The sequence below is a fragment of the Gymnodraco acuticeps genome, unplaced genomic scaffold, assembly GCF_902827175.1.
Source record: "Gymnodraco acuticeps unplaced genomic scaffold, fGymAcu1.1, whole genome shotgun sequence".
Taxonomy (NCBI): Eukaryota; Metazoa; Chordata; class Actinopteri; order Perciformes; family Bathydraconidae; genus Gymnodraco; species Gymnodraco acuticeps.
In genome coordinates this window covers 90,689-116,690 of record NW_022989995.1, presented here as the reverse complement: position 1 = coordinate 116,690, position 26,002 = coordinate 90,689, and the positions used below count along the sequence as shown (strand labels likewise).

Genomic DNA, 26,002 nt, shown 5'->3' with positions numbered 1-26,002 from the left:
GTAAATCCATCCGAAGCTGGTATTCAGAGTACTTGAAACCTTCATGGAGACCGAACACCTCTTTCCATGGCAGTGAAGGAACCATGAGGGGGTAGCTGAGTGCTAGAATCATCAGCCCCCCCCCCCCGGAGGAATAGCCCACAAGGACAGCTAATAGGGAGGGGGAGATGCAGCTTTCCCTTCACGGGTAGAACTGATCAGAGCGAAGTAGACTCCTCTGCTGCCTCGACAAGTTCCCTGTGCCGTCCTGGCTTGCCGTGTCTTTGTCTCCCAATCCGCTGACGGCAGCTTCTGGGCTGCCTGCTAGAGAGATGTCTTCCTCCTCCTCGTCCTCCGGCCCGCTGATGGCGGCTTCCGGGTCGATGCTGTAGAGATGTCTCCAGGGTCCTCCTTCTCCGGCCCGCTGATGATGCCTCCCGGGTCGTCTGCTGTAAGGATGTCTCCAGGGTCCTGCTCCTCCAGTCTGCTGCTTCCGAGTAGTCCACGTCTGCCAGGGCCACGTCCGTCCTGATGTCGTCCCCTGGTCCTAGCAGGTGGTTTCCCCGCCGCACACTGGCTCCCGTGGTACGAGCTGTCCCCCTTTTCTCCCAGGCAGACGGCATAAGAGGTCCGCTGGGTCACTCGGTCGGGGTCGGAGAGCCTGGGGTTGAGCCACTTTGTCCTCGTGCTTCTCGGGTCCCCCTTTTGGCGCCAGTGACCTGTGTGGAGAAATCTGATACAACTCCCTCAAGCCTACGCTCAGCTGTTTTGACCCACTTGGAGCCTGTTGGTGGGGTGTCTTGAAACAACAGCCGTCTGTGAACAGGTTTTCCAAATTAATTGTAGACCTCCTATCTGCCAGTGCAGCTTCAGAATCTTAATACTTGGATTGTGCCAACTAAATAAGAACCTCAACATCTTTAGGTAAACTAAATAACATATTTCAATAGCTCTGAATTTCTGACAAGCATCCGTGTTTATTTTTAAATGAAATCCTATTTAAAATCCAAATCTAATATGAACTGCTAATGTTTCTGGCAAAGAAACACACTAATGTTATGGATTCAAAAACAACCAAAATCACGATGCTAACAAAGTGAATGATTTCCTGGTGATACTGCTTTTACCTGTCAGTGCTTAGATATTATCACGCTGAAAAAATGAATACAGAATTCCAACAAACTGTCATCAAATGTCTTTCTATTATAAATTTAGATGAAATGTATATCCCCATAATGACCTAAATAATAAAGTATATGGCTCTTACTTCTTTACCAGGCTAGTTACATGATGTTGTCTAAATTAAATTCTGTCTCATTACATTACTATGTTTTAGCTTTAACTGTAATATGTTCTTTCTACATTCAAACCTCAGTTACTCTAATGTCTGTTAAAATATTACAAAATTGTTTCATTATCACAGGTCAACTTCTTCGGTTTCACAGTAGCCCCTTGACCACTGCTTCTGTGTTACCTGTTATAATTCAAATCAATATTTAGAAACATCTCAACATTCATCAAACAGTATCTTATCCCCAGATATGGAGCAGGTTAATTACATTCAATGCTCAGTTTGAACATCTGGGTTGGGGCGGAAGGTTTCTGTCAATCCTTAAAAGAAAAATTTAAATTGTGAATTTTACAGCCATGTTGACATTTATACATTATACTCACTCCCCCCTTTTACACATGAAATCATGTGTAACAAAACCCTGTAATGGGAGGGGAACAAAAACTGTCAGGTAATTGGTTAGGAACATAACGAACATTATTATCATTATTTCCACAGTGAACACTTCAGTGAAAAGAAGTGTTCCTCTCCGTCCTTCAGGCCTAAAAGAAACAGAATCTTCAGATTGTAGTTTTACATTTGCAAACCGCCAACTCATGTGAGAGGAAAATATCACATGTGCGGTTTCCCCTTTTTGTGGAATTTTTAGGAAACCTCTCGTTTCCCTTGGAGCTCCAAAATAATATGTTAGTCCAAAAACATGCTTGGTTAGTTATTGTTTTAGAATCATGCAGTTACACTGATCACATGCCGGCATTCATTCACACTCACACTGTCTGGTTGTCATGTCAAGTTTGGTCAGGTCCACCCCAGAGTCAGTCATCCACAGTGCCTTGTCAAGTTACACTGTCGGTCAGGGTCAAAGGTCAGTTGGTCTCCGTCTTTTTGGCCATGTGTCGTGCTCTGCAGAGACTTTGACATTTCAGCATAGGCCAGTATCCTTTGTCTACAAAAATATGTCACGATTTCAACTATAATTTTCAAGATGATTCTCACTTGTCATTGGGACTTCCGCCTCCCACTTTTCCTGAAACTTGGTACAAAACTCACTTCCTTCGAGTACCACTACTAATTAAAATGTCTAATGATCTATTTCAGAAACTTGTGTACAATAACTATTATCTTGAGTCAAAACATTACTAGGATCTGTGTCGCTCTGCATTTCATAGCTCATTATAATTCTGGTCTACTTAAAAAACGATGTTAAACTCTTTAGCAGTGTGTGGAACCTTGGGTGTCCGAACATGCAACAATTACTCCCTCCTTTATCAAGGATTTAAAACCGAAGTCTGGTAATAACTATGCCACAATGGTGAAATCAACACTTTAGATTGGAATTTAATATGTGGCTTGGCACTAGCCATTAATACAAACAAAGATTTGTCCTATAGAGTGGTTCCTAAAACTATCCTTTTAATGGTGATCAATATTGTAACCAATGAGATCACTACTTTATTCACACGTGAATAAAAATGTCTTAAAGAATGAATTGTTAACATGATGAAAATATTGAAGAATATGGTTCTACTCTGTCAGTGTGTTTTAGGATGATTATCATTTTACTTTAATAGTTTCCTCTTTACTGCTATTTTTAATTTACCAAATGATTAATAAATCTTTCTGTCTTTACGTATTTATGAAGTTAATTCAAGTTATTTAAATGTGCGTTTCGTGAATAAGTGTGTTTATGTGTAACTCACTCATTCCCGTTCTCCTTTTCTCCTCCCCTGGTTTTCTCAAGCCGTGACCCCGGCCTCCGCACTTCTAATCGACCATGCCAACTCCTCTGATTCTGTCTTCTCTTCAGTCCATCAGCTGTTGAATCCATCCGCTGTAACTTTTGTAGGCAGCCATTGGCCCAGTCACATCTGCAGCCCCATCATGCCACTGTTGTTGCACTCCTCCTTTACAGTCTCTCTGCTGTTTTTATGGAGGGCGGATTCTGCTCTCATGTCCTGTCTGAGGGGCTGATGAGAGTATCTCTCTGTATGTCAGCATGCTGGTTTGGTTCTGGATGCCACAGGTGGAGATAGTTCTGGCTGCAGTCTTGATGTAGTCTTGTTGTTGTTGTTGGTTCAGCTCTGGTTCTCTGTCTGTACGATGGAGAAGGAGGAGTCTCCTGTTGGGTTAGGTCTCGTTGTCTGCTTGGAGGGTCGGGATCAAAGCCTTTCTAACTCAGAGGGGGAGTCCAGGTCCCGGTACACATTACCTATAAGAAGTCTAGCACACTGATGTTAAATAAATCCAACCCTTTCCACTCTGTCTCTTTCTAATCATACTATCTGTCTTAGTTGTTAAATGCCATCTAAACAACATAATTAATGTCTACTTATGATATTACAAAAACTCACTCCAAAAATTGTTTCATCCATTGTTACATATTTACCCAACACAACTCTGAAATACTTACATGTTTCCAGCATCACATATTCCACACACTATGAAAGAACATCTCCATATCTTCTCTCATTTTAAATCCCACTGTTACTTCGAACAATAGTAAACCTGCAGAGCACACCAATCGGATCACAGTAATGACATTTGAATCAAGTGTAGGCCTATGTCTTCTTTCTGAACATTTATTTATATTGTCTACATTTGCAAACAGTTCGAGTGTAAAATGTGTTTTGCACAATGTATTTACACTCTACAGATTCTTGAGTTTACTCATCTCCTGGTGCTGTCGTTGTAAAAAATGTTCAATCCCTTATTGTTTTGTACCAGTTTACCAAAATCAGTTATAATTAATATACTGGGAACGTGCTTCCCGTCTTCAATACCGGCCAGCAATGTAATGATTAAACTCTAAGCTCGCATAAGTTTCAAGGGTGTGATACCCCCTTTCAGCCACTAGATGGCAGCAGCAGAAATTTCAAGGGTGTGATACCCCCTTTCAGCCACTAGATGGCAGCAGCAGAAGTTTCCAGACAAAGGGAAACGCTCTACCTTGGTTTAATATATAACAGACCTCTGGCTTTAAGCTTTTAGCATTGGTCTGTTATTTAAACCCCAGTTTTAAACGGCGACTCGATCTGATATGTCGAGTTTTCAGGTTTTGCCGTGCAGGATTCAAACCTCGCATTCACACAAACTGCACCATTTCTACGCCACTCAGGAATAAACACCTGCAGATCCGCGCCAAACTGCTCTATTTACGTCACGCAGGACTTTCGTCTACCTGTCGATCCACGTTTACGTTTTGTATATAACTTTCCTAACATAGTAAAATATGCATTGTATATTCCATTTAAACTATAAAAACACTGTGAAACGCCTACAGACAATCCTAAAGTTTTAGCGTATCCAATTACAGACAGGCGACTTTCATCGTCTGCTTACCTTATTTGCAAAGTTGCAGAGTCCTGCTGATTGTCTGAGATGTTTGAAAGCGTCTGAATTCTTCCTCAGCTTCGTTATCTCTAGACGTCGGGTCACCATTTTGTTGGAGATTTAAAGGGATAACTGGTCCGCTTTTCAAATCTCCGCGCGTTCCTATGAAGCTGGTTATAATACAGGAAGGAATCCATATCTACAAAGTAACCGTTAACAATAATCTACTTTAATGGCAATATGACAATGCAATACAATCATTACAATACAACATGATATATTACAGTTATATTGCAATGCTTAAGGAGTAATGCCGGCTTACTCCTGCTCTAGTCCGCATACTGCAAAGCTACTTTCACCCGAGGGCAGCATGTGAAGAAGAGGCCGACCGCCAGGGATCCACCGGATATATACCAGAGTAAGAAGGAGGGGTTTGGTGTTAGGTCAGCTGGTCATCTTTTCAGGTCATCTCATTGGGAGACGCAACGCAGCAGGAAACGCAGCAGGAAACCAAACAGGCTCACTTTCCAACAAAAGGTCTCAAGGCCTGCATACCTACACCTCCCCCACAGAGCCATAAAACCCTGTTTACTCCAACCAGCCCAGAATGTTTATAGCCATTTGTAGTCCTTACATTTATGAAAGGATAAAACAGAGAAATCAATATAAAACACAAACACAGGTATTGTTTGAACAGTATTCACTTAACTGCTACTGTTGATAACCACCAGAGAAACCCAAGGGACCTCTCTTAATATCACAACCACTGTAGCTCGTTCTAAGTTGAATGCAAATCAGGACATGCTCTCACCTTCCCCCATCTTCCTTTGTCCTCAAAAACACATGTCAACAGGCCCCAAATGCAGCTCACAGTTTTACCCAAATTATTCCCATTTTAAGCTTATCCATAGTTTGCTAACATGAATAAATACAAATATAACTCTACATATGATGAGAGTTTTTCTGTTAGAATGTGTGAATGATGAGCTCATGCTTAAAAACTATGTATTAGAGTTTGCTGCGCAGTGCTGGTTCCTGTTGCACTCACACCCACACAACACAAACTGTGTCAAATCCCAGGGGCGGTCCACACATTTCACTAGCCAGGGGCCCCACTGATAGATAGAGGGATTTGGGTCCAATCGTTAAAGATTGGGAGTCAGTCACTGATTGGGCACCTACACACACAGAATATGTCATGTACTCTACGTGACGTATATTATGATGAAAATGTGCACGAACGTAGCCGTTCTGCGCACATTGCTGTTGGTTGAGGATGATGAGGTAATTCTCATATCTCTGAGCTTCCTGCCACGCTTTCAGATGTGCCATACTCACTCTGGGCAGCTCACAGATATGACGTAGGGTTAATGTCCACGTTCCGTTCAAATCAACCCCCGTACCCATTGAAACGTGAAGCTGTTGATGGCATTCGGCCAGTGTTTACCTCTCTGCTTAAACAAGGGGTAATTATTCCGTGTAACGATTCCGGTACGCACTCCGGTGTTTCCTGTCAAAAAGATCAGAGACAAAACCTCCTGACGAGTGGAGATTTGTCCAGGATTTACAGTAAATGCAGCTGGGCATGCCCGCTCGTACTAAATCCTTATCTGATTATTTCCCAAGTTCCAGCATTTTGTTACTGTCATAAGACCTCTCAAATGCATTTTTCAGTGTTCCTGTACACAAAGACAGTCAATTTTGGTTCGCATTTGAATATAAAGGTAAACCTTACACATTCACACGTTTGTGAACGTGAATCTCCTACTGTGTACAACCAGGCATTGTGAAAGGTTGGCCTCTCTCCAGAACAGTGTGGAGCTGATACCATTTCCTTGTTAAAACACCTCACAGGGCCACAAGGCCAGTTTGTCAAAACTCCAATATGTACAAAGAACAGTTACATTTTTGGGTCATGTCATTTCAGGAGAGGGGAAAGCGCTTTCAGATAAGCGTATTGCATCATTGGCTGCTCTGCCAAAACCTGTCACTAAGCGACAGATGATGTCATTCTTGCGTATGTGTTCATAACACACGGCTGTTGTTATGCTTGCTGTGATGTTACATTAGTCCGTTCTCTGCTTGTAATTATGCCGTGACAAGCTTCAAAGTTGTATTTATCATCTGAATTTGCCGAAACAAGTTTAATATTCTGAAAGCCAATACTTTGTTTATTCGAAAACAGATGAAAACAAACTGTCTTTTATACAAAATGGAAGTATTATACAAGTTCCCACAGTCTTGCCACAGGATTGGACTGGGACCTGTGCACTAGCACAGCCAGTGATGTTTTTTATGCAGTTAATCAACAAGGCGAAACACCCCAAAGCCAGTAGGGCTAAGAGACCAGTCCCAGGGGGAGTTTAGGCTCCAGGGTACAAGGATAACATAGGGGGGCCCAGGAGAGGCCTAGATGTTGCATTTCCATGTCCTAACGTACCGATTGATCACGACGGCCTCTTCTAGAGAACATATTACTTTCATACCTTAAATGGTATGAAAGGAGGGAGGGTACATTTCTCATGAGGAGACAGTTACAAATGCTAGCAGAACAAGACAACCCACCCCCGTATACAGATGTTGATGAAAATGATGAGATTGTTCAATGAATGTCCAGCTGATGTGATACTTTAAATTATGAAATCATGTGAAGAAGTGAGCAAACTAAAATGCTAAAATGGAGTGAATCCATTTATTCCAAGATAGTTTATTTTATTCTTTATTATTTTATACTATTCTAATATGGTAGATCTCATGTTTTATAAATCATTGCTATTCTAAAATGGTTTGTTTCTTTTCACTTTGTAAAAACAAGTGCCTTAACACTGAGCGTGGTATGAGAACGGTTTCTGTGAAAGGAGGGAGGAAGAAATGTTCTAATACCAAGCCATTGCTGCTATTTTGAAGAATGATATTGAATGTTAACACTAGAAGTTATGCAAAAGGGAAAACTTTTATGTTTGAACACAGTCAAAGTATGTTTGTAAAGTTGAGGCTATTGAACCATTCCATTTTGATTGTATGTTTTTGATATGAGTTATTTACTATGCAAAGTTCAGATGAAGAACTCATTGATTTCAGTATTATACACACCTTTTAGGTGTGTAAGGAGGGACTGTTAGAAATTAAAATCAATGTTTAATAGCATAATGTACCTTAAACATACCGTCAGTTTAAATGCTATTTTATTCTGGAAAAAAACGGAAGTTCTCAATACCAAGCTTTTATTCTGAAAATCCTTCATGACGACATCCGGGACTACCGTCCATTAGTATCATTAAAGTGGCTATTGACGCCGTTAACATGTGTTACATATAAAGTTATGAAAGAGATAAGGAGGAGAAAAGGCATGTGGAAGTAAGCAATGAATGTAAAATGTCGAAATCCTGTTTAACGCGATATCGGACACAGACGAACGAGAGGGGGAAGTCCCTTACGTCACTACAGCTCACAGAGAGGAGGAGCGAACAGCCAGCAAGAGGGAAGGACGAATGCTTGTGAGCTCTCTTCTGCACGGCCAGCACCTGGGAGAGGAAGCTGCAGCCTTTCTCTCCTGACTGAACAATATCCTGTTTGTAACTTTTTATTAATTAAAGTACCAATTTTTAACCTTCTCAGAGACTCCATTTAGTCTCCTTTTTAAAGCTTCTCTCCTGGACACGAGAAAAACGATCACGGTTTACAATATGTAGCAAATTAACATTTTAAATAGCACTTAATGACTGACTGAATGAAAATGACAATAAATGAAAATGTAAAACGAAAAAAGCGATCATGAAAATGTTTCCAAAAAATGAATAAAATGATTTTTGACCACTTTGTTTCATTTCAAACCTTTATTTAATCAGATTGGTCCCATTGAGATCATAGATCTCTTTTTCAAGGGAGACCTGCAGCATATTGGTTCCACATGAAACAATAAAGGACATCATACATTATATTTACAGGATACATTTACATAGTTATAGACATTTACAATTGCCCATAGTACAGATGGAGCGCTCCATTTCAGACGCCTACCCGTGCGGGTCCGTGATCGGCACGGGGTGGGCCCCTGCTGAAAAGGAACCCCCCCCCCCCCCCGCAGGACTTGAAACGCCCCTTGATAAATACATTTAATTATAATGAAACCAGCTGCAATGGATCATGGATCCACCAGGGGGAGCCGTGATTGAAAAGCTGCCACACTGGAACTCATGTGAAATAAACAGCTGATCTACAGGTATCTGATATAGCGGATATTTGTTAAGATCCATATGTCACGGATAGGATCATATTCTGTGCTAAATAAGAGACATGTAATCATTTACTAAACATCCCCATGTTTTATTTAACAAATAATGTTTAATTCACGTTGGCGTAAGTACAAAACCATCGCTATGTTTTTAGATCAGGAAATGCATCCAGGCTCAAACAAAGAGATTATTTGTGCGTAGGGGTGCATCATCTGGCGCCTGGTCCTGGTCATCCTCGCCATTGCCCATGCCGTGAACCATCACCTCAGGCTCGAACAAATAAGGACGTAATGGTCCATCGTCTGGCTCAATATTGTCACCATCGTCGCTTACTGAACCGGATTCAGATTCAGTTCCTAAAACGACATTTTCGTAGGAAAGCCGAGAGGATGTTTCTGACTCGCTATCATCACTGGATACCTCGTACAATCCTTCTTCTTTGTCTGGTATATTTGCCCTTCCACGTTCATTCTGCATAGACGCCATGGTTTGTTATCGTATCGTCTTCCTAGGTTTTCGTCACTTCCGGTTTGGCTGAGTCGAACATTTCGTTTCTAAAAAACTTCGGGGAAGCTGCAATAAAGTGCTTCTAACATGCGTAAGGCAATTATTATATTTTTTAATCAGGTGTGATTGTTTGGTACGTAATTATGCTTGTATATAAGTTAAAAACGAAACTATTTGAGGTTCCATTTCCACTATCCCTTTAATGTATCATATGTTCGCGAGTTGAAATTAATGCACTAATACATGTAGTTTAATCCACGTGAGTTTACAACAACAAAAATAATCGCTTTGTTTTTATATCACATCCGACCGGAGGAAAATGCAGCACGGGTCTCACTACCGATCATCCTAATCCCACGGGCAAACAATAATATGTACAGTGTTAATAGTTTACTGTATTATTAGTGTCTAATATTACTGGGGATTTCGGAATGGTAGCCTACTGGATTTAGATTTATTGTATCGGCTTCATATCGCAATATATTCCCGAAGTCTGAAATGCAAAAATGTCCCACATTAGGGCAATTCACCCTACATTTAATCATTCATACAAAATCATATTTCGTTTATTTTTAACGAAATAAATGTGGTTTAATCCACATAATTTACTGTGTTAATTGTTTTCTGTAGTATTGTGCACATTACTTTTCGCTGCTTGTTGCACCCCTGGTTAGAAGCTAAACTGCATTTCGTTGTCTCAGTACCTGCAATATGTGCAATAACAATAAAGTTGAATCTAATCTTGAGCAGGAACAAATGTATTTAGGCTACTTAGTACATATCTGACATAAACGATTAAACACATTTGTGCATTCTTTAAACCGAGTCAAGCCGAGTCCGGAGGTGGGCACATTAAAGTGTGCACCTGATTGTTTAACTTGAAGGTGCCTGATGACATTTAATCTTTCAAACTAAATCATATTTCGTTTATTTTTAACGAAATAAATGTGGTTTAATCCACATAATTTAGGCCTACTGTGTTAATTGTTTAGTATTGTTTAACTTGAAGGTGCCTGATGTGAACATTTCCAGAAGAACTCTAGCTTGAATGGCCTTTGTATGTATACAGTAGGCCTAACATAGGCGGCGCGTGAGGCTCAGGTTTGGGAAGGCTAAATAACTTTGTTTTTCATCTTACGCTGCCCGCCTCCGGCGTCTATAGAAAAGAGATCAACTCAGTGAAAGCACCGCCTGCTGACCAATCAGAGCTCAGTGTGCGGAGTTTAAATCTATCAAGTCATATTACAGGAAAAAGGAAATGCAGTTTAAACTGCCGTATGCAGAGAAGACGCCGACGTGTCACACTTATCATTCATATCACACTGACATCACATCATCAATCAGATCATCGATCTCACATCGATATCACAATATTTCCTTATCTGAGTCAGCTTCTCGAGCCGTATCTGGCCGTGCAACACTTAGTTACATTGTCACATATACTGTATGCAGACGTATTATTTTAAGCAACACATTAAGTTGACGAAACACTCAACTCAAATGTAATAAAGTCAGATCCCCTCTTGTTTTAGATGGGGCAGTATCATAAAACTGTTGTACGCTTTCAAACACTCGGTAGTTTATTTTTTAACGAGTTGTTCTGTATTCTCCTTGCAGGTGCAACGATGTGGCTTGTATCCTGGATTATATGTTTAAGTCATCATGGATGTTTAAAGTTCATATTTGTCTAATATTAGTTTACTTTTCATTAATGAAGTATGATGTTGCGCTGTCAGTACACTTGTCCCTGTTTGTGATTGGTCAAATGTAGCTAACCCCGCCCCTTTCACGTGAACGCGTTCTCAGCTGGAGAGAGAAACCCTGGCTTGATTTACCGAGTTGATAACCAGCGCCGTAGGACCGTTTAGCGAGATCGCGTTTGTTAGGGTTAGTTAAGATAACTCAAGCATATCCAGGGTCTGTTGAACTGGCTTCGTGGTACAGGGCACAGGTGGCTGCATAGCAGCGCTAATGTCAAAGACATTATATTTTTATTTTACCAGGATGCAGTTACACAAATATTTGGGAAGGCTTAGCCTTCCCTAGCCTACAGCACCCGCTGCCCCTGGGCCTACAGTATAGCCCAACCATGTACACCTTCCTTTTTTCCCGTCCAAAGTTTGAATTGGATAAAGGTAATGGTTATCGATGGTGCTTTTATAGCCTATTGTATAATAACTGTGTGATTTATATTGCTTTTCAAATGCATATGGCAGAGATGTTCACAAGTCTTTTTTTGCAAGTCCAAGTCAAGTCTCAAGTCTTTGGTCACGAGTCCAAGTCAAGTCTCAAGTCTTTGTGGGGTGAGACTTGATCAAGTCTCAAGTCTTTGGTCACGAGTCCAAGTCAAGTCTCAAGTCTCTAAAAAATCAAAGTCTCATGTCTCTTCTGGTTGTAATAAGCCTTCTATTGTCTGCTGCTATCCAGTCTGTTAAGAATACTGCACAGCTCTATCTAAGAAATTCAAAGCATTTACTGTATTATTATCACTCCTATATCTATGAGCATACAGTATCAGTACTGATTAGTTGTTTATTATATGATCACTTTAAACAGGCTATTGCAATGCAATATGAGGACAAACATCACACTTTAGCTAAATGCAAACAACTTATAAGCAAAACACTTCAGAATCAGAAATCAGTATCACAAATACTTTATTAATTCCCCCGCAGGGAAACTGTGTTAAAAGTACTTAAAAGTAAACATTTGTTCTGTGCCATTTGCAACTAAAAAACTATTGCTGCAATATTATCTGAAATATACTGAACTGGTGATATTAAAACATGACCTGTTCCAAAAGAGATATCTACCATTAACACCATTTACCAGCCAAATGCTGGTAAATCATGCAAGTGGCTGGTACTGTATGTTGCACGCACCAGCCAAACATAACAATGGCAATCTATTGAGTGGCTGGTAACATTTCAACATTCACTAGGCTAGCCATTTGGCCAGTGGACAAAAATGTTAAAATGTGACCTCTGCAACCGTATTGTTTAATTACACTGGGTCTCTAATGACATATTTTAAGTCTACTATAAATAAACATATTCCTCTATCCTCTCACTCAAACCCAGTGTAATGGTAACCTGATAAACCTGTAACATTAACGTTACGTGGTCAACAATAAACCTGTAACCTGCCTATAAACCGACAGATGTATTTATGTATGTAACTATGGATTTTTTCTACGTTTAACGTTAGCCAGTAGATGGTGGCAGCGGAACGTAATGATTAACGTTACCGACCTTTTTTATGTCATGTCAAGAGTTGGATGTCAACGCCACTCAACGCAAACAAGTGTGACAAGCAAACATTCACTCATCTTTTCAAATATTCAGTTACAAAGCTAGTAGCAAGCTAAGTTAACATTACATAGCTGATGCTGAGCTAAACATGTTTGCTAGCCGTCCATATGCGTTAATGTGACTGACCTCTCCGGGTGAGTTTTCAAGAGCCTGATGAAATTTGACGTTGTTGCACCAGCATCCTTGATTTTAATATTGCAGACTTTGCAGTGTGCGCTCCTTTTGTTGGTGCCGCCGGCGTTTTGTTCGAAGTTTTATAGTTGAACCTAATTACAAGCGGTACAGCTGCAGGTGTGCCGCCGGTCGCCATGGTGTTACCATGATGTTAATGTTAAAGGGGGGGTAGGTACGTTTGAGAAACCGGCTCGAGATACACTTTTTGTTATATTCCATGGAATGCTCTTAACATCCCGATAGCCGGCCCGGCTAAAGTAACTGGATGGCCTACCTGCCTGTCAGCCTCCCATCGGGGCACAAACTGATCTCGTGCCCTCATTGGTCATGTGCGCGTTCGTGTGTGTTGGAGGAGGGGCTCTGTGAGGAAGTGGCAGATTTTCTCCGGTTGTGTATTTTCAAATTCTAGCGATCTCGAGCCGGTTTCTCAAACTCACCAACCCCACCTTTAATATGCCAAAAATAGAAAACACAATGATTGTTCACGAGTCCCAAAACACGAGTCCAAGTCGAGTCCGAAGTCTTTTGAGCAGGAGTCCAAGTCAAGTCTGAAGTCTCTGTGTGTGCGACTTAAGTGCGACTCGAGTCCGAGTCACAGACTCGAGTCCCCATCTCTGGCATATGGCCACCCATTTACACTGCTCTTCCCGTCAAGAATATGAATAGAACTTAGTTAGATCACTTTACTTTTCTGCAAATTAATTTTTAATCACACACGTCTCCCCGTCCCGAAAATGATAAATAAAATAAAAAGAGGAAACCATTTTCAAGTTCAGTTTTCAACGTTTTATTTAAAATAACTGACATAACAGACACCATACTGTAGGCCTATCTGCTGCGGAAACCAGGACGAGCTATTTCGGGATCTGTTTTTCGGGGGCTCCTCAGTCTCTCATTTACCCGGCTCCTGATTAGGACACATCCTGGGGATTGTGTTTACAAACATTGACCAGACCGTTCACCAGCCCCCACCCCCCATGTTGCCTATGCTGTCCTGTGTTGCGAACTCTTTGTTTAAAACGAATTGGCCATCGGAATGTGTGGAGGAATTCTCCCAAGGGTCACATTCCACAGCTCTCCCCCCCCCCCCACTCCTGTGATCTCCCATCCCCCAGTCTGTAGGTTTGTGTTTGCATATTTCTATGCCGTAATTCATACTGGTCCTCTCACGCACATACATTCTCCTTACAGTATACATACATAGGCTATATGTGTCCGTGTATCTACGGACCATTTGTTTTTCTTTATTAAAAAAGTAAACGGAAGAGCGTCTGAGAGGCGTTTTTGCCCTTTTGCTTTTTACCTTACTAAATGGTCTAATGGTCAGTGGAGCGAGGGGGGAGGCCCGCGAAACTCGCGGAAGTGATTTCAAAACAAAAAGCACTCGTTTGCTTGGAACAAAGAAAACGGCCAAGACACACATTGAGTCCAGAAAATGAATGTTATTAAGGGCTGTAAGAGAATATTTTAATCTGATCTTGATTATAGAGTTTCTTATTGTTTCTTAGAATCTGTGATATTGCAAACATGCTTTGTATTTAAAAGTCAAAGCTCCTCTCTGAAAGTTGAGGTCACAGGTCAAAAGCTTCTCCCCCTTTCCTGTGGGGGAAGGGTCCAGGCCTGCCTGCATTTTGCGGGACAAACAGATTATTGTCCCACATCTGCTATTGATTAGGTAAACGCATGGCTCCGCCTCTTCTCATGTTGATGCGTGCTGTGGTTTCTATGTGGTCAGAGATGGCTTGGTGGGTGCACAGGATGTGTGAAACTAAGTGATCTCCCCGGCTGTATTAATGTACTTGTAAAATAAACTCTCAGTGCTTTGGCTAACGACGATCCCGACTCCTTCATTCCACCTCAACATTGCAACATCAGAAGTTTTACTTCACAATTCGCGTCACGAACAATTACCAACAGATCGTCGGGCTGGTAAGTGTAATGTAATGTGTAATTTCAAATATATATTTGGATATTGCCTTACCAACTCTGTGATTGACGGTATCAAAATTACCTGTGAAACTGCGCGAGTGCAATTTGTTTTTGGTCTCTCTAGTCTGTACATTTGAAGGCATAATTATAACCTGAGAAATCGGTGTCAAAGGGGATTCTATCCTGGCCGATTTTTCCTGTGATTGCTGCTGGGGCAAGTGCCCACAGAAGCAAGCACAGCTCATGTATAAAACAATAATAATATTTGGGGCTAATAAATAACCTCGGAATATCGACTTTTACCGATTTCCGCTGTGTGTGGTTCCTGGAATTAAATTACTAGACAATTACACACGGCAAATATTCGGAGAGACCTTAAGGAGAGCATCAGCAAGGTGGAACTTATGTTTCAAAAGCAATGTGAGGATTTGTAATTGAAACAAATCGCCGAATTCTGGAGATTTCAACGGTTTAAGTCATATCAATCCGCCTCGGGTTTCTGCTCAGCCTGCACGAGGGAGGGATAATTCCCCTCCCCCCTGTGGTGAACGGCACACAAGGAATATAGAGCACAGGGTTGTATTTTGCTAATCACACCATAAGTTTTAGAACAAAATAAAATGATTATAAATGGGAAGGGTGATACCAGAATATTACATCACACTGAGTTTAATAAACTAACGGATGATTGAATTGGCTGTTGTTTAAAAAAAAAAAAGAGTACTGAATTAATTAAAAATATCTGCTCTCGGTCGGTAGAGCGGTTTTACCACTAAATTTGCATAGTGGTTTTGATTGAGAATAAAGTAGTTTATTGCTCTTCAACAGATTACTAGTAAATATGGCTGAGAAGAGCCCATATTAAACAGATATTTCAGTACTCCCGTTGAGGTTTCCGTAATTCGGATTAAATTAAACTGGATGACTTTTTGGCCAGGGCGCTGATTTTGTTGCGAGTACATGTTTGTTTGTCTAATTGCAGTGTTTGTTTTATTGTACTATCCGTTAAACATGGGTAATACTGCCTCCACCAACGATTCAGTTGGTAAGAGGAAAACGATTACACGCACTTGTTTTCTCCAAATATGCCGTCTGGAATTGTCGGAAGAACCTTGGATTGGTCTAAAGTTATGCCGTTTACATCGTTACTTTGCGAACACTCACAACAGATTAATCAGAAAGGATTGATTCAATTTGACTGGCCTCTTACAGGTAGTTTTGACATGGCCGTGTTGTGGCAAGCATTTAAACTAGTGGAAAATAATTCAAATTGTTAATGGGATAGGCAATACATGACAGGATGTGTGAAGGCTTGGATGGCAACTGCAGAGAAAAGAGGTTATGATGAGCGGAAGAATGAAAAATCTGTTGGCAGCGAGCGAGGCTCCATTGAGCTCAAAGCGCTTATTGATAAGGTTTCTCAATGTGCAAAAAGTTGTCATTTGCTTAGCCTAGAGGCTGCTTTTGATGTTAGATCAGAAAACATGTCCAGAATCAGGGAAAGACACGGTGAAAATGCTCCAGACATTGCAAAGTCAGTCATATTTGATTGGGTTAAACGACAGGGTAAATCTCCAAGCCTGCTGGAAGGAAAGCAGGCTGTATCTCTCTGTACAAAAATAATTCCCGCGACAGAACTCTCAAATCCCGTTGCGAGAAACTCCGATGATGATCTGTTAATGACAGCTGCAGCTATCATGAATAAAAATGGGTTGAGATATCAGACAGGACAATATAGAGAATTAGAATCGGCACAAGAGGAGCAGAGTGCAGCAGCGGGGGAAGGGAATTCTTCAGACGGCAGTCCGTTACAGACTCGCACTCCGCCACTCCGCTTACGCGATTACCCAGGTACGCCATATGGCGGAAGTTTTCCAAAGCATAACCCGCGTAAAATTATCACGAGAATGCAAACATCTCAGAATAATAATTCTGCTGAAACTGTGACCGCCCCGAAGATTCTGATAGGAGAGGTTCCCGTTTTTAAGCCCTGGACACCCGCTGAGGTCATTGATGTCACTAATCACGCTCCCAGTCCCACTAAAAGTCCAGATGAGTATCTGTCATGGTTGACTAATGTCTGCTCAGTTTATAACTGTTTGGTTCATGATGTTAAACAGCTGATAATCTTAACATACAAAGCAGATTGGCCCACGTGCAGAAACGAGTTTACATTTCCTGAGTGTACGGCCGCAGGAGACTGGCCCCCGACACAGACGCGAGACATGTGGATACAAAACGTCGCTGCATTGGCTATCAGAGCATGCGCTAAGACTCACACAGATTTTTCCCAAGTGACGGCTTGTGTACAAAACCCAACAGAAAATGTCCCAGAATTAAAAAGAGAGGGTAATGATTTGTTTGCCATACAGACCTTGTTACATAATTTAATCCCAGAGACAGCTCAAGCCTACATGATGGCGACTCCTGAATGGCAAGTTAAAACCTGGAAAATGACGATGCGCCACAATGCGGGCCCTGCATAGGAGCCAAATATTTCTTACCCCCAGAATTGTACAACTGCTTCTACAAGTTCCTCAAAAATACCCAGGCTTATCAAACTACAGAAAACACACAACAGTTTCAGGGACAAAACCTCAGGGAAGATCACAGGATTATCATAATAAGAGCAGACAGCAGCAGAACAAAAATTAAAAAAAATTGACACCATGTCATGTTTGCGGAGCAACGGATCACTGGGCAGGACAGTGTGATAAGCGTTGGGGGGTCCAGCAGCACACACAGCCCCCCCTTACCCAGCCCCCCTTTTCCCAGCCCGCCCTCCCCCCCCCCCCTTCCCCAGCAGTCTAGACATCCGGCATTAATGCAGCCACCACGGTATGACAGACAGATCCAGCAGGAGCAAAACGGTCAACAAAGTGGATTTAATAGAAGATAGGGGTGCCAGGAAGAAATAGGATCAGATTCACAGCATTACCCCATTCAAGCAGCAACAATTCGCCTTTCCAATTACCCGCGTGAAGATCCGATTATGCCCGTTGATTTTAGTGGTACGGCTGTAGATATTTTGATTGACACCGGTGCCACATTGTCTGCCGTGGGTACTAAGGAGAAAGTGTGTGAAGCAACCAATAAGTTTGTCACAACAATCGGTGTTGCTGGAATTTCTATGTCTGAACCCATTTCAGAGAGCACTAATGTTTCAATTAATGGATCAAATGTGCAACACTCTTTCATTATTTCAGATGGAAGCCTGATCAATCTAATGGGCAGGGACTTACTATGTAAGTTACAGGCAACCAGTGGTGAGCCGTCAGGGCCCTCTAGGCCCTCTCTGAGGGCCTAAGATATTCTAAAAAATAATATTTAAAAACATTTAAAAAATATATTATTTTTTTTAAATATATATTTTTTAAATATTATTTTTGTTATATTTTTACCGAAAAAACTTGATTTAATTGTATTTAAAATAAAATTTCCAAAGAAATAAATCCTTCGAATCTGCCTGTTCAGTTTCTGTTTGAATGTGAAGGGTTACATGAAAAAAGCTCGTCTGGCCCTCTATGCGATTCACAGAGGGCCTGCTATAGTAAAACAACGAGAGAGTAATGTCAAGTGACAGTACAATTGACCAATCATATCTTCCCTCTAAATGGGAGGGCTTTATTATCGCGGACTTTATGACAAGTTCCGCCCGCTGCGCTGCCAAGTTTATGCATGTGATATATCAACGGGTCAAGCTAGGCGGAATTAGCATACGTTCATTCACGATGGCTCACGTTAGTGATAGTAATGACATCGTTGCGAAACTACTAACCGAGTCTTTTTCAAGAATGAGTTACACGGATAAATTGGAGTTAATTACCAAAGGGCGACCAATACCACAGCTTAATTTGGTTCAAAAAACCAAACGGTTCGAGAGGCATTTTAATATCGGCAATTACGCCAGATACAACTGGATGACCGGATCAACCAGGGAACACAAGCTGTACTGCTGGGATTGCTTGCTTTTTGGAGCGGACAGTGGGTCATGGGCCAGAGATGGATATTCTGATTTAGGAAGTTTATCCAAATCAGCACATCGCCATCAGAATGCTTCAGGTCACCTCAGAGCTACTATTCGGCTTAAAACATTTGGGGACACCAGGATAGAGCTCCAGCTGGATGAGCAACAACGCCGGGGTGTCATCCTTCATAATGAAAAGGTGAAGAGGAACCGAGGAATTTTGAAACGCCTGATAAATTGTGTGGTGTACTTGGGCAAGCAGGAGTTGCCGTTCCGAGGTCACGATGAGAGTGTAACTTCATCAAACAAGGGGAATTACATAGAGTTGCTGGATTTAGTGGCAGAATATGACAGCGACCTGCACACACACCTCGCCACATCAACAGTATTTACCGGCACATCTTCAAGGATTCAGAATGACCTGATCAGCGCTGTCGCTAGTGTAATGACGGATAGCATGAAAGAGGAGCTGAGGAAGGCACCTTTTGTTGCGGTCATGTTGGATGAAACGACAGACATTAGCAACGTGGCGCAGATGTCATATGTGCTTCGATATGTCACTGACGATGGGATAAAAGAGCGTTTCTTTAAGTACGAAGATGTGACAGAGGACAAACGAGCAGAGGCCATAGCTACACGGCTGCTGGAGTTCCTGAGGGAGAGTGGCTGTATTGACAAAGTGGTCGCGCAGTGCTACGATGGAGCAGCTGTTATGGCCTCTGGATTGAATGGGGTGCAAGCGAAAGTTAAGGAAACAATTCCACAGGCCCTTTTCATTCACTGCTATGCTCACATCTTAAATCTCGTTTTGTCAAATGGAGCTTCCAAGATAAGAGAGTGTAAGGTCTTCTTCTCCCACCTCTCTGGCTTGGCCACCTTTTTCAGCCGCTCAGCAAAGCGCACCAAGCTACTGGATGATATTTGCCAGCATAGGCTTCCACGGGCAGCTCCTACTCGCTGGTGCTTTCATTCTTGCTTGGTGTGCACAGTGGCAGATAAGACCAGGGAATTGAGAGAGGTAAGATAATAATAACAATGAACGTAATGGAAATATTAACAATAATAAAGAAATGATTTAGTGTTGGAAACTACCCACTCATAAAAACATGAAGGTAAAGAACTATGCTAGTATTACATTAAATGAAAAGCTAATCTTAGTGTTTACTGGAGGTCTATAAGTTGTTTTTTCTAAACTAAGCATTACTCTCGTAGGTGTTCGAGCACATCGTAGACCATCACACAGAGTTTGATGACGAAACTGTTCATTGCTCTGATGGATACATCACCCTCCTTACCAGCTTCGATTTCAGCTTTTGGTTGAAAACCTTCCACGCTATCTTCTCCTACTCGGATGTTGTTTTTGAAATACTTCAGAACAAAGGTTTTGATATGCAGTTCTGCCTGGCCAGAGTGGATCAGCTACAGCGACAAATTGAACAGGAGAAGGGGAACTTTGACAGCGTCTACGATGAAACCCAGGCTTTGGTTGGTCCTCCGCGCGGCCGTGGAGCTCAAGGAGACGTTCGTGCACGGTACAGGGAGCTCCACTGCAGCGTAATTGACAGCCTGCTAACCCAGATTTCCAACCGCTTCAGTGACCACAAAAAGCTGGAATTCCTGGCCCTTCTGGACCCGCAACAGTTCGGGTATTACTGTAACTATTTCCCAACTGCTGCCTTGAACAGTTTGATGGAGAGCTATGGCGGATATTTCGACCAGCCTCGACTGCACACGGAACTCGCCGTGATGTACGGCATGTCTGACATTTTGGGGAAAAGCCCAGCCGACATTCATCAGTTTCTCCTCAAAAAAGGACTGAGTGAAAGCATGAAACAGGTGTACACCCTCTCATGCATCATCCTGACAATACCTGTGTCCACTGCCTCTGTGGAGAGGTCCTTCTCTGCGCTGAAGCGCATAAAAAGCTACTCGAGGTCCACGACTGGGCAAGTCCGACTGTCAGACTTGGCCTTAATTTCGATCGAGAAGGAATTGCTGATTGCTTTAAAAGCAAAGGATCACCTGCATGACGACGCCATCAAGTTCTTCATCCAAAAAGACAGGAGGATGGACTTTGTGTTTAGGTGATTTGATCATCAAAGGTAAGTCAAAGTGATTTTCAATGTGGGCCGCCGTGCCGACTTAATTCATTTGTAATTGTTACTTGGCTGTGGGTGCCCTGTCATGATAGGTGTTTATATAAATGGTGTTGTTCTGTGTGGTAGAGGGTCGCTGTCATTGATGCGTTTTGCACCCCGGGCCGCTGTTTTGATATTCCGCTGAAGTATACTATAGGCTGTGACGTAAAAACATTTTCTTTTTTTTTTCGTGGGAAGAGGGGGGTGGGGTCAGAGGGCCTAGGTAGAAAAGTCACGGCTCGCCACTGCAGGCAACAATACATTGCACTTCAGGCGGATTGTTTTTGACAATTCCTGACAGTAAAGTCTATCAAGCAGTCCAATTAATTCAATCATCGCGAGACAACCTTTATTGTTGGTCATTTCCAGATTTCAACATGACTTCTGTTTTCTCTACAACAGGAATTCAGAAAATTGCTAGCATTTCTCCGGTGTGTGCGTCTTTAATGTCTCTTATGCGACCTGTGTTGAATTGTCACTGCACAGCTGCCTTTAATCCGTCAGATGACTACGCGCGATCAGTAAGAGGTTTTTGCAACAGCTCAGATCGGTTGACAAGTGAGCAATTTTTGTTCATTGGCCAACAGGGGTGTGCATTACCCCTCAGGCTAACACCCTCACAGCAGGGCTTTCATCTTGAAGAAACCCTCCCCTACGTCACAGTGGCTGTTACGCCAGGCAGTAACCTAAAGGAGGTGGGGGCCATGGCAGCCCGCTGCCAGGCCCAGCTGGAAGCCACACTTTCCCCTCTCTCACACACACACACGCACCTAACGTAATTAACTTTGGAGGGGAGCATTTCCTGCTGCGTCTCGCGGAGCCAATTGCTCTTCCCCAAAGCACCTTCCTTCATTTACAACCAAACCCCCCCCACAGAGTATGGCACCCCCTCAGATTTTTCAGAAGTCCCGGCTACATTATGGGCCAAACACAAGAACAATGTTGGTTTTGTTACCTTAGCTCCTCCACATCGAGTAACACTTAAAGCCAACGCCAGATTGCCTGCCATCAGACAGTACAATTTACCCCATAGAGCCATTTTGGGGATTGAAGGAGTCATCCAATCTTTGCTCGATCAGGGCGTGTTAATTTACACAACTAGTCCCTGTAATACTCCAATTCTACCCATACCTAAACACAATCGCCCTGATGAGTGGCGCTTTGTCCAAGATTTGCAAGCTATTAACGCTATTGTCATTCCGACAGCTCCAATTGTGCCTGACACTAATTCTATTTTAGCTTCTCTGCCCCCGGACTCTAAGTACTACACAGTGATTGATTTATGTTCAGCGTTTTTCTCTGTTCCTCTGCATCCAGACAGCCAGTATCTGTTTGCATTTACTTTTAAAGGTAAACAAATCACATACAGGGGTTTGTTGAATCACCTACGGTGTATGCAGCAGCTGTTAAGAGAGATCTGGACACTTTGGTCCTGACAGGAGGTAGTACCTTGCTTCAGTACGCAGATGACCTGTTGTTAGCTCTCCCAATAAAGACGCCTGTCGCATCGACTCCATTCTGCTCATGAAAAGACTTTCTGAATGCGGACACAGAGCATCCCTGGCCAAGTTGCAATACTGCCAGACTGAGGTCACGTATTTGGGTCACATTCTGAGGGATGGACACCGTCTCCTCTCGCCAGCAAGGATTTGCCTGTTGAACAAAGTACCACCACCTCGCACAAAGAAGGACATGCTTTCCTTCTTGGGCATGGCAAATTATTGCAGACACTGGATTTTTGAGTATGCTGCGATGGATTCTGTCCTGCGTGCTGCCACTCTGCAGGCCGCCCCTAACATTGTTCAATGGTCTGAGGACATGCACACTGCCTTTCAGGACTTAAAGCGAGCCCTCACATCGGCTCCTGCCCTAGGTCTACCTGACTACCATCAGCCGTTTCACCTGCACGTCCATGAGAAAGGGGGCTTTGCAACGGGCATCTTGGTGCAGAAGCATGGCTCTAATTTCCGGCCTGTTGCGTACTACTCATCTCGACTCTCCCCTGTGGTGCTTGGTATGCCTTCATGCCTGCGTGCAGTAGCCGCAGTTGCGATAGTTGTAAAACAATCCTCTCCCATTGTACTGGCCAGTGACTGTGTAGTACATGTCCCACATGCAGTTTTGCATATTCTGAACACCTCTGCTACTCAGCATATGACGGCAGCAAGGCGATCTGGTTATGAAGCCGTAATTCTTTCAAGTCCACACATCACTCTTAAACGTTCCCCCTCCCTAAACCTAGCTACGCTGGTGCCAATTCTAGATTTTGAAATAACACATGACTGCGTCACAACGTCAATGTCTTCTTCCCCCAGAGCTGATATGTTGCAAACCCCTATCCCTAATTCAGATATGATTCTATACACAGACGGGTCTGCGAGCAGGCCGTCTGACACAGTACACTTGGCAGGCTATGCTGTTGTAAATGACTGGGAAGTTTTAGAAAGCCGGGCCTTGCCAAATGGCACGTCAGCTCAGGCTGCAGAGTTGTATGCTCTGCTTAGGGCGTGTATTTTGTCTCAAGGTAGAGTTGCAACCATTTTCACAGACTCCAGGTATGCATTTGGTGTGTGCCATGATTTTGGTGTCTTGTGGAAAATGCGCGGTTTCTTAACATCAGCTGGTAAGCCTATTCAACATCATGCGTTAGTAGCTGAGCTATTAGACGCTATCCTGCTCCCTGCACAGCTAGCAGTAGTTAAATATGCTGCTCACACAAATTCTGATGATCCTATTTCACATGGAAACGCGTTAGCCGACACCGCGGCTAAACAAGCAGCAGTTTCCTGCTCTTCTATGGTGCTCCAATGCCCCTCGACACAACCCGCAGAAACCATTTGTTTGCCTTCCTTTAATGATGTCGCGGACATGCAAGCCCGCGCTGATGTTAGGGAGAAAGATTTATGGCTAAGACGAGGTTGTACACTTGACGCTGAGTCCAGCTTGTGGCTCCACCCAGACGGCCGGATGGTCTGTCCCCGTTCATTCCTCCATGTTTTGGCACATGTTGCACATGGCAAATCACATGTAGGAAAAGGAGGGATGAATGGGATTATAAAGTCACAATGGTTTGCTCCAGGCATCACACTAGCTACACAGACCCTTGTAGATAGATGCATGATATGCCAGCAGACAAGAAGAAGAAATGGTCCAGTTCAGCATGAACACTTACCACCCCCCCTCGGGGCCCTTTGTAAATATGCAAATTGACTTTTCGCACATGCCACCATGCCAAGGATTCAAATATATTTTGGTAATAGTGTGCCAGTTCTCCAAATGGGTAGAGGCCTACCCTACCAGAAAAGAAGACGCCAGAACAGTTGTAAAGTGTCTTCTCAAAGATGTTATCCCTAGATTTGGTGTTCCAGCAGGGATTAACAGTGACAGAGGTCCGGCATTCATTTCTAAGATAACCCAGAGTCTAGCTACAGTGTTAGGGTTCAAATGGCAATTGCACGTTCCCTATCATCCACAGAGCTCAGGTCAGGTTGAGAGAATGAACTTGACTATAAAGGAGAAACTCACTAAAACAATGTTGACCACAGGACTAAAATGGGTAGACGCGCTGCCGCTAGTTCTGTGCTCAATCAGAAGTGCACCAAATGCAACAACAGGGCTTAGCCCACACGAAATATTGATGGGAAGGGCAATGTTCACAGGGTCTAGCCCCCCAGTAATACCCCACAGACTCACTCTTTTGTGGACAGAGGATTACATGACTAACTATGTCAAATATCTAACTGACATGTTGAGAAAGTTTCACAGGCAGGTGGCTGACAGGCTCCCTCAGCCTGGAGAGGGGCCCACCCACCCTTTTCAGATTGGTGATAATGTACTAATCAAATCGCTTGAAAAAGATTATTTGTCTCCCAGGTGGAAAGGTCCTTTCTAGGTGTTAATAGTGACCAGAACAGCCCTGAGAGTACAAGGTAGAGCGGAGTGGATTCACGCTTCAAGATGTCGTCTCTCTCCTCTACCGGATGCTGGCGTGTGAAGGCAGTCATCATCATAGTCGTTCTAGGTTTACTATACCTGGCCAAGGACGCCCTGCTAGATGAAGCTGTGAAAATCCCAACGACAGATGGCGGGGGACCTCGCCCCTCTGAGGGAGAAAATAAGGTGCTCTTATCTAAGAGCGCAGACGACTTGACCACTCAGGGCCCAGACCCTGAGGGCAAAACAACACCAACAGGCAAAGCAGTGCCTAGCAACAAGGACAGGTTGTATCCAAACACCACACAGACATTCAGTATGGTGCAAGAGACACAAAGAGAGAGAAAAGGAGGGAGAATAAGGAGGATTGTCTCCCTCCCTGGTCATAAGTCAGAGACTATTTCCTTTAACTGCCCAATTTCAATATGTGACTCATCTAACTGTATTATTGTGTTTCCTGTGTCCTTAGTTTACCCAACGTGGGAGATGTATCCAAAGAACCAGTACCATTGGTTCGGGGTCTCATCAGAGGTGGTAAGAATAGCTCTCAACACCATTGAAGAAATGCCCCCAGAACTGTGGTGTAGCACTGTAGAACAGTTCAAGACACTGATAAGGGATAAGGTAAAATGTACAATGAGGAAACCAGATTACCAGGTTCCCAATCCAGGTGATACTGCATGCACATTTACTGGACCAAATAGCAAAACAAATGTTCCATCTACTCCACTTAAACAATCAGGAGGTGATGTTACTCCACTTAAACAATCAGGAGGTGATGTTACTCCACTTAAACAATCAGAAGGTGAGGTAGATTCTTCAAAAAAGGCCTTAATTACTCCTTTTAAACGAACTAAAACTAATTCTGCAGTAAGTTTAATGTTAGACTACGCACATGAACGTAATGTTAGCAACTGTTGGTTGTGCCAAAATATGCCAGAATCCATGCATTCTCCTATGTTTAGCCCAATTCCTTTTACAAAAGCTGATTACGGTTTAGTAAGCTGGAATGACATAGCATCCAGAATTAGCGACGAGGCGGAGGATTGTTACACTCCTTCCTACCCAATAGACTCTGAGCAACCTTTACAGTACAAGGGCTTAGTCTCTCTCATTGTTGATACAGTAAATAAAAATTACCTGCCTGACGGTTTCAAACGGTTGATGTTTTTAAAACTAATATATATGAAGAAATACGTTAACCTAGC

The 26,002-nt window shown here is 42.8% G+C and overlaps 1 protein-coding gene across 1 annotated transcript; it reads left to right on the top strand.

The window, feature by feature from the left end:
- Window positions 1-17,612: 17,612 nt before the first annotated feature.
- Window positions 17,613-20,892, top strand: LOC117544069 (zinc finger MYM-type protein 1-like). The gene is made up of 2 exons (XM_034212857.1): window positions 17,613-19,741; window positions 19,936-20,892. Exons 1-2 carry the CDS (start codon window positions 18,326-18,328, stop codon window positions 20,809-20,811), a joined length of 2,292 nt encoding a protein of 763 aa, XP_034068748.1. The 5' UTR covers window positions 17,613-18,325; the 3' UTR covers window positions 20,812-20,892.
- The last annotated feature ends 5,110 nt before the right edge of the window (window positions 20,893-26,002 follow it).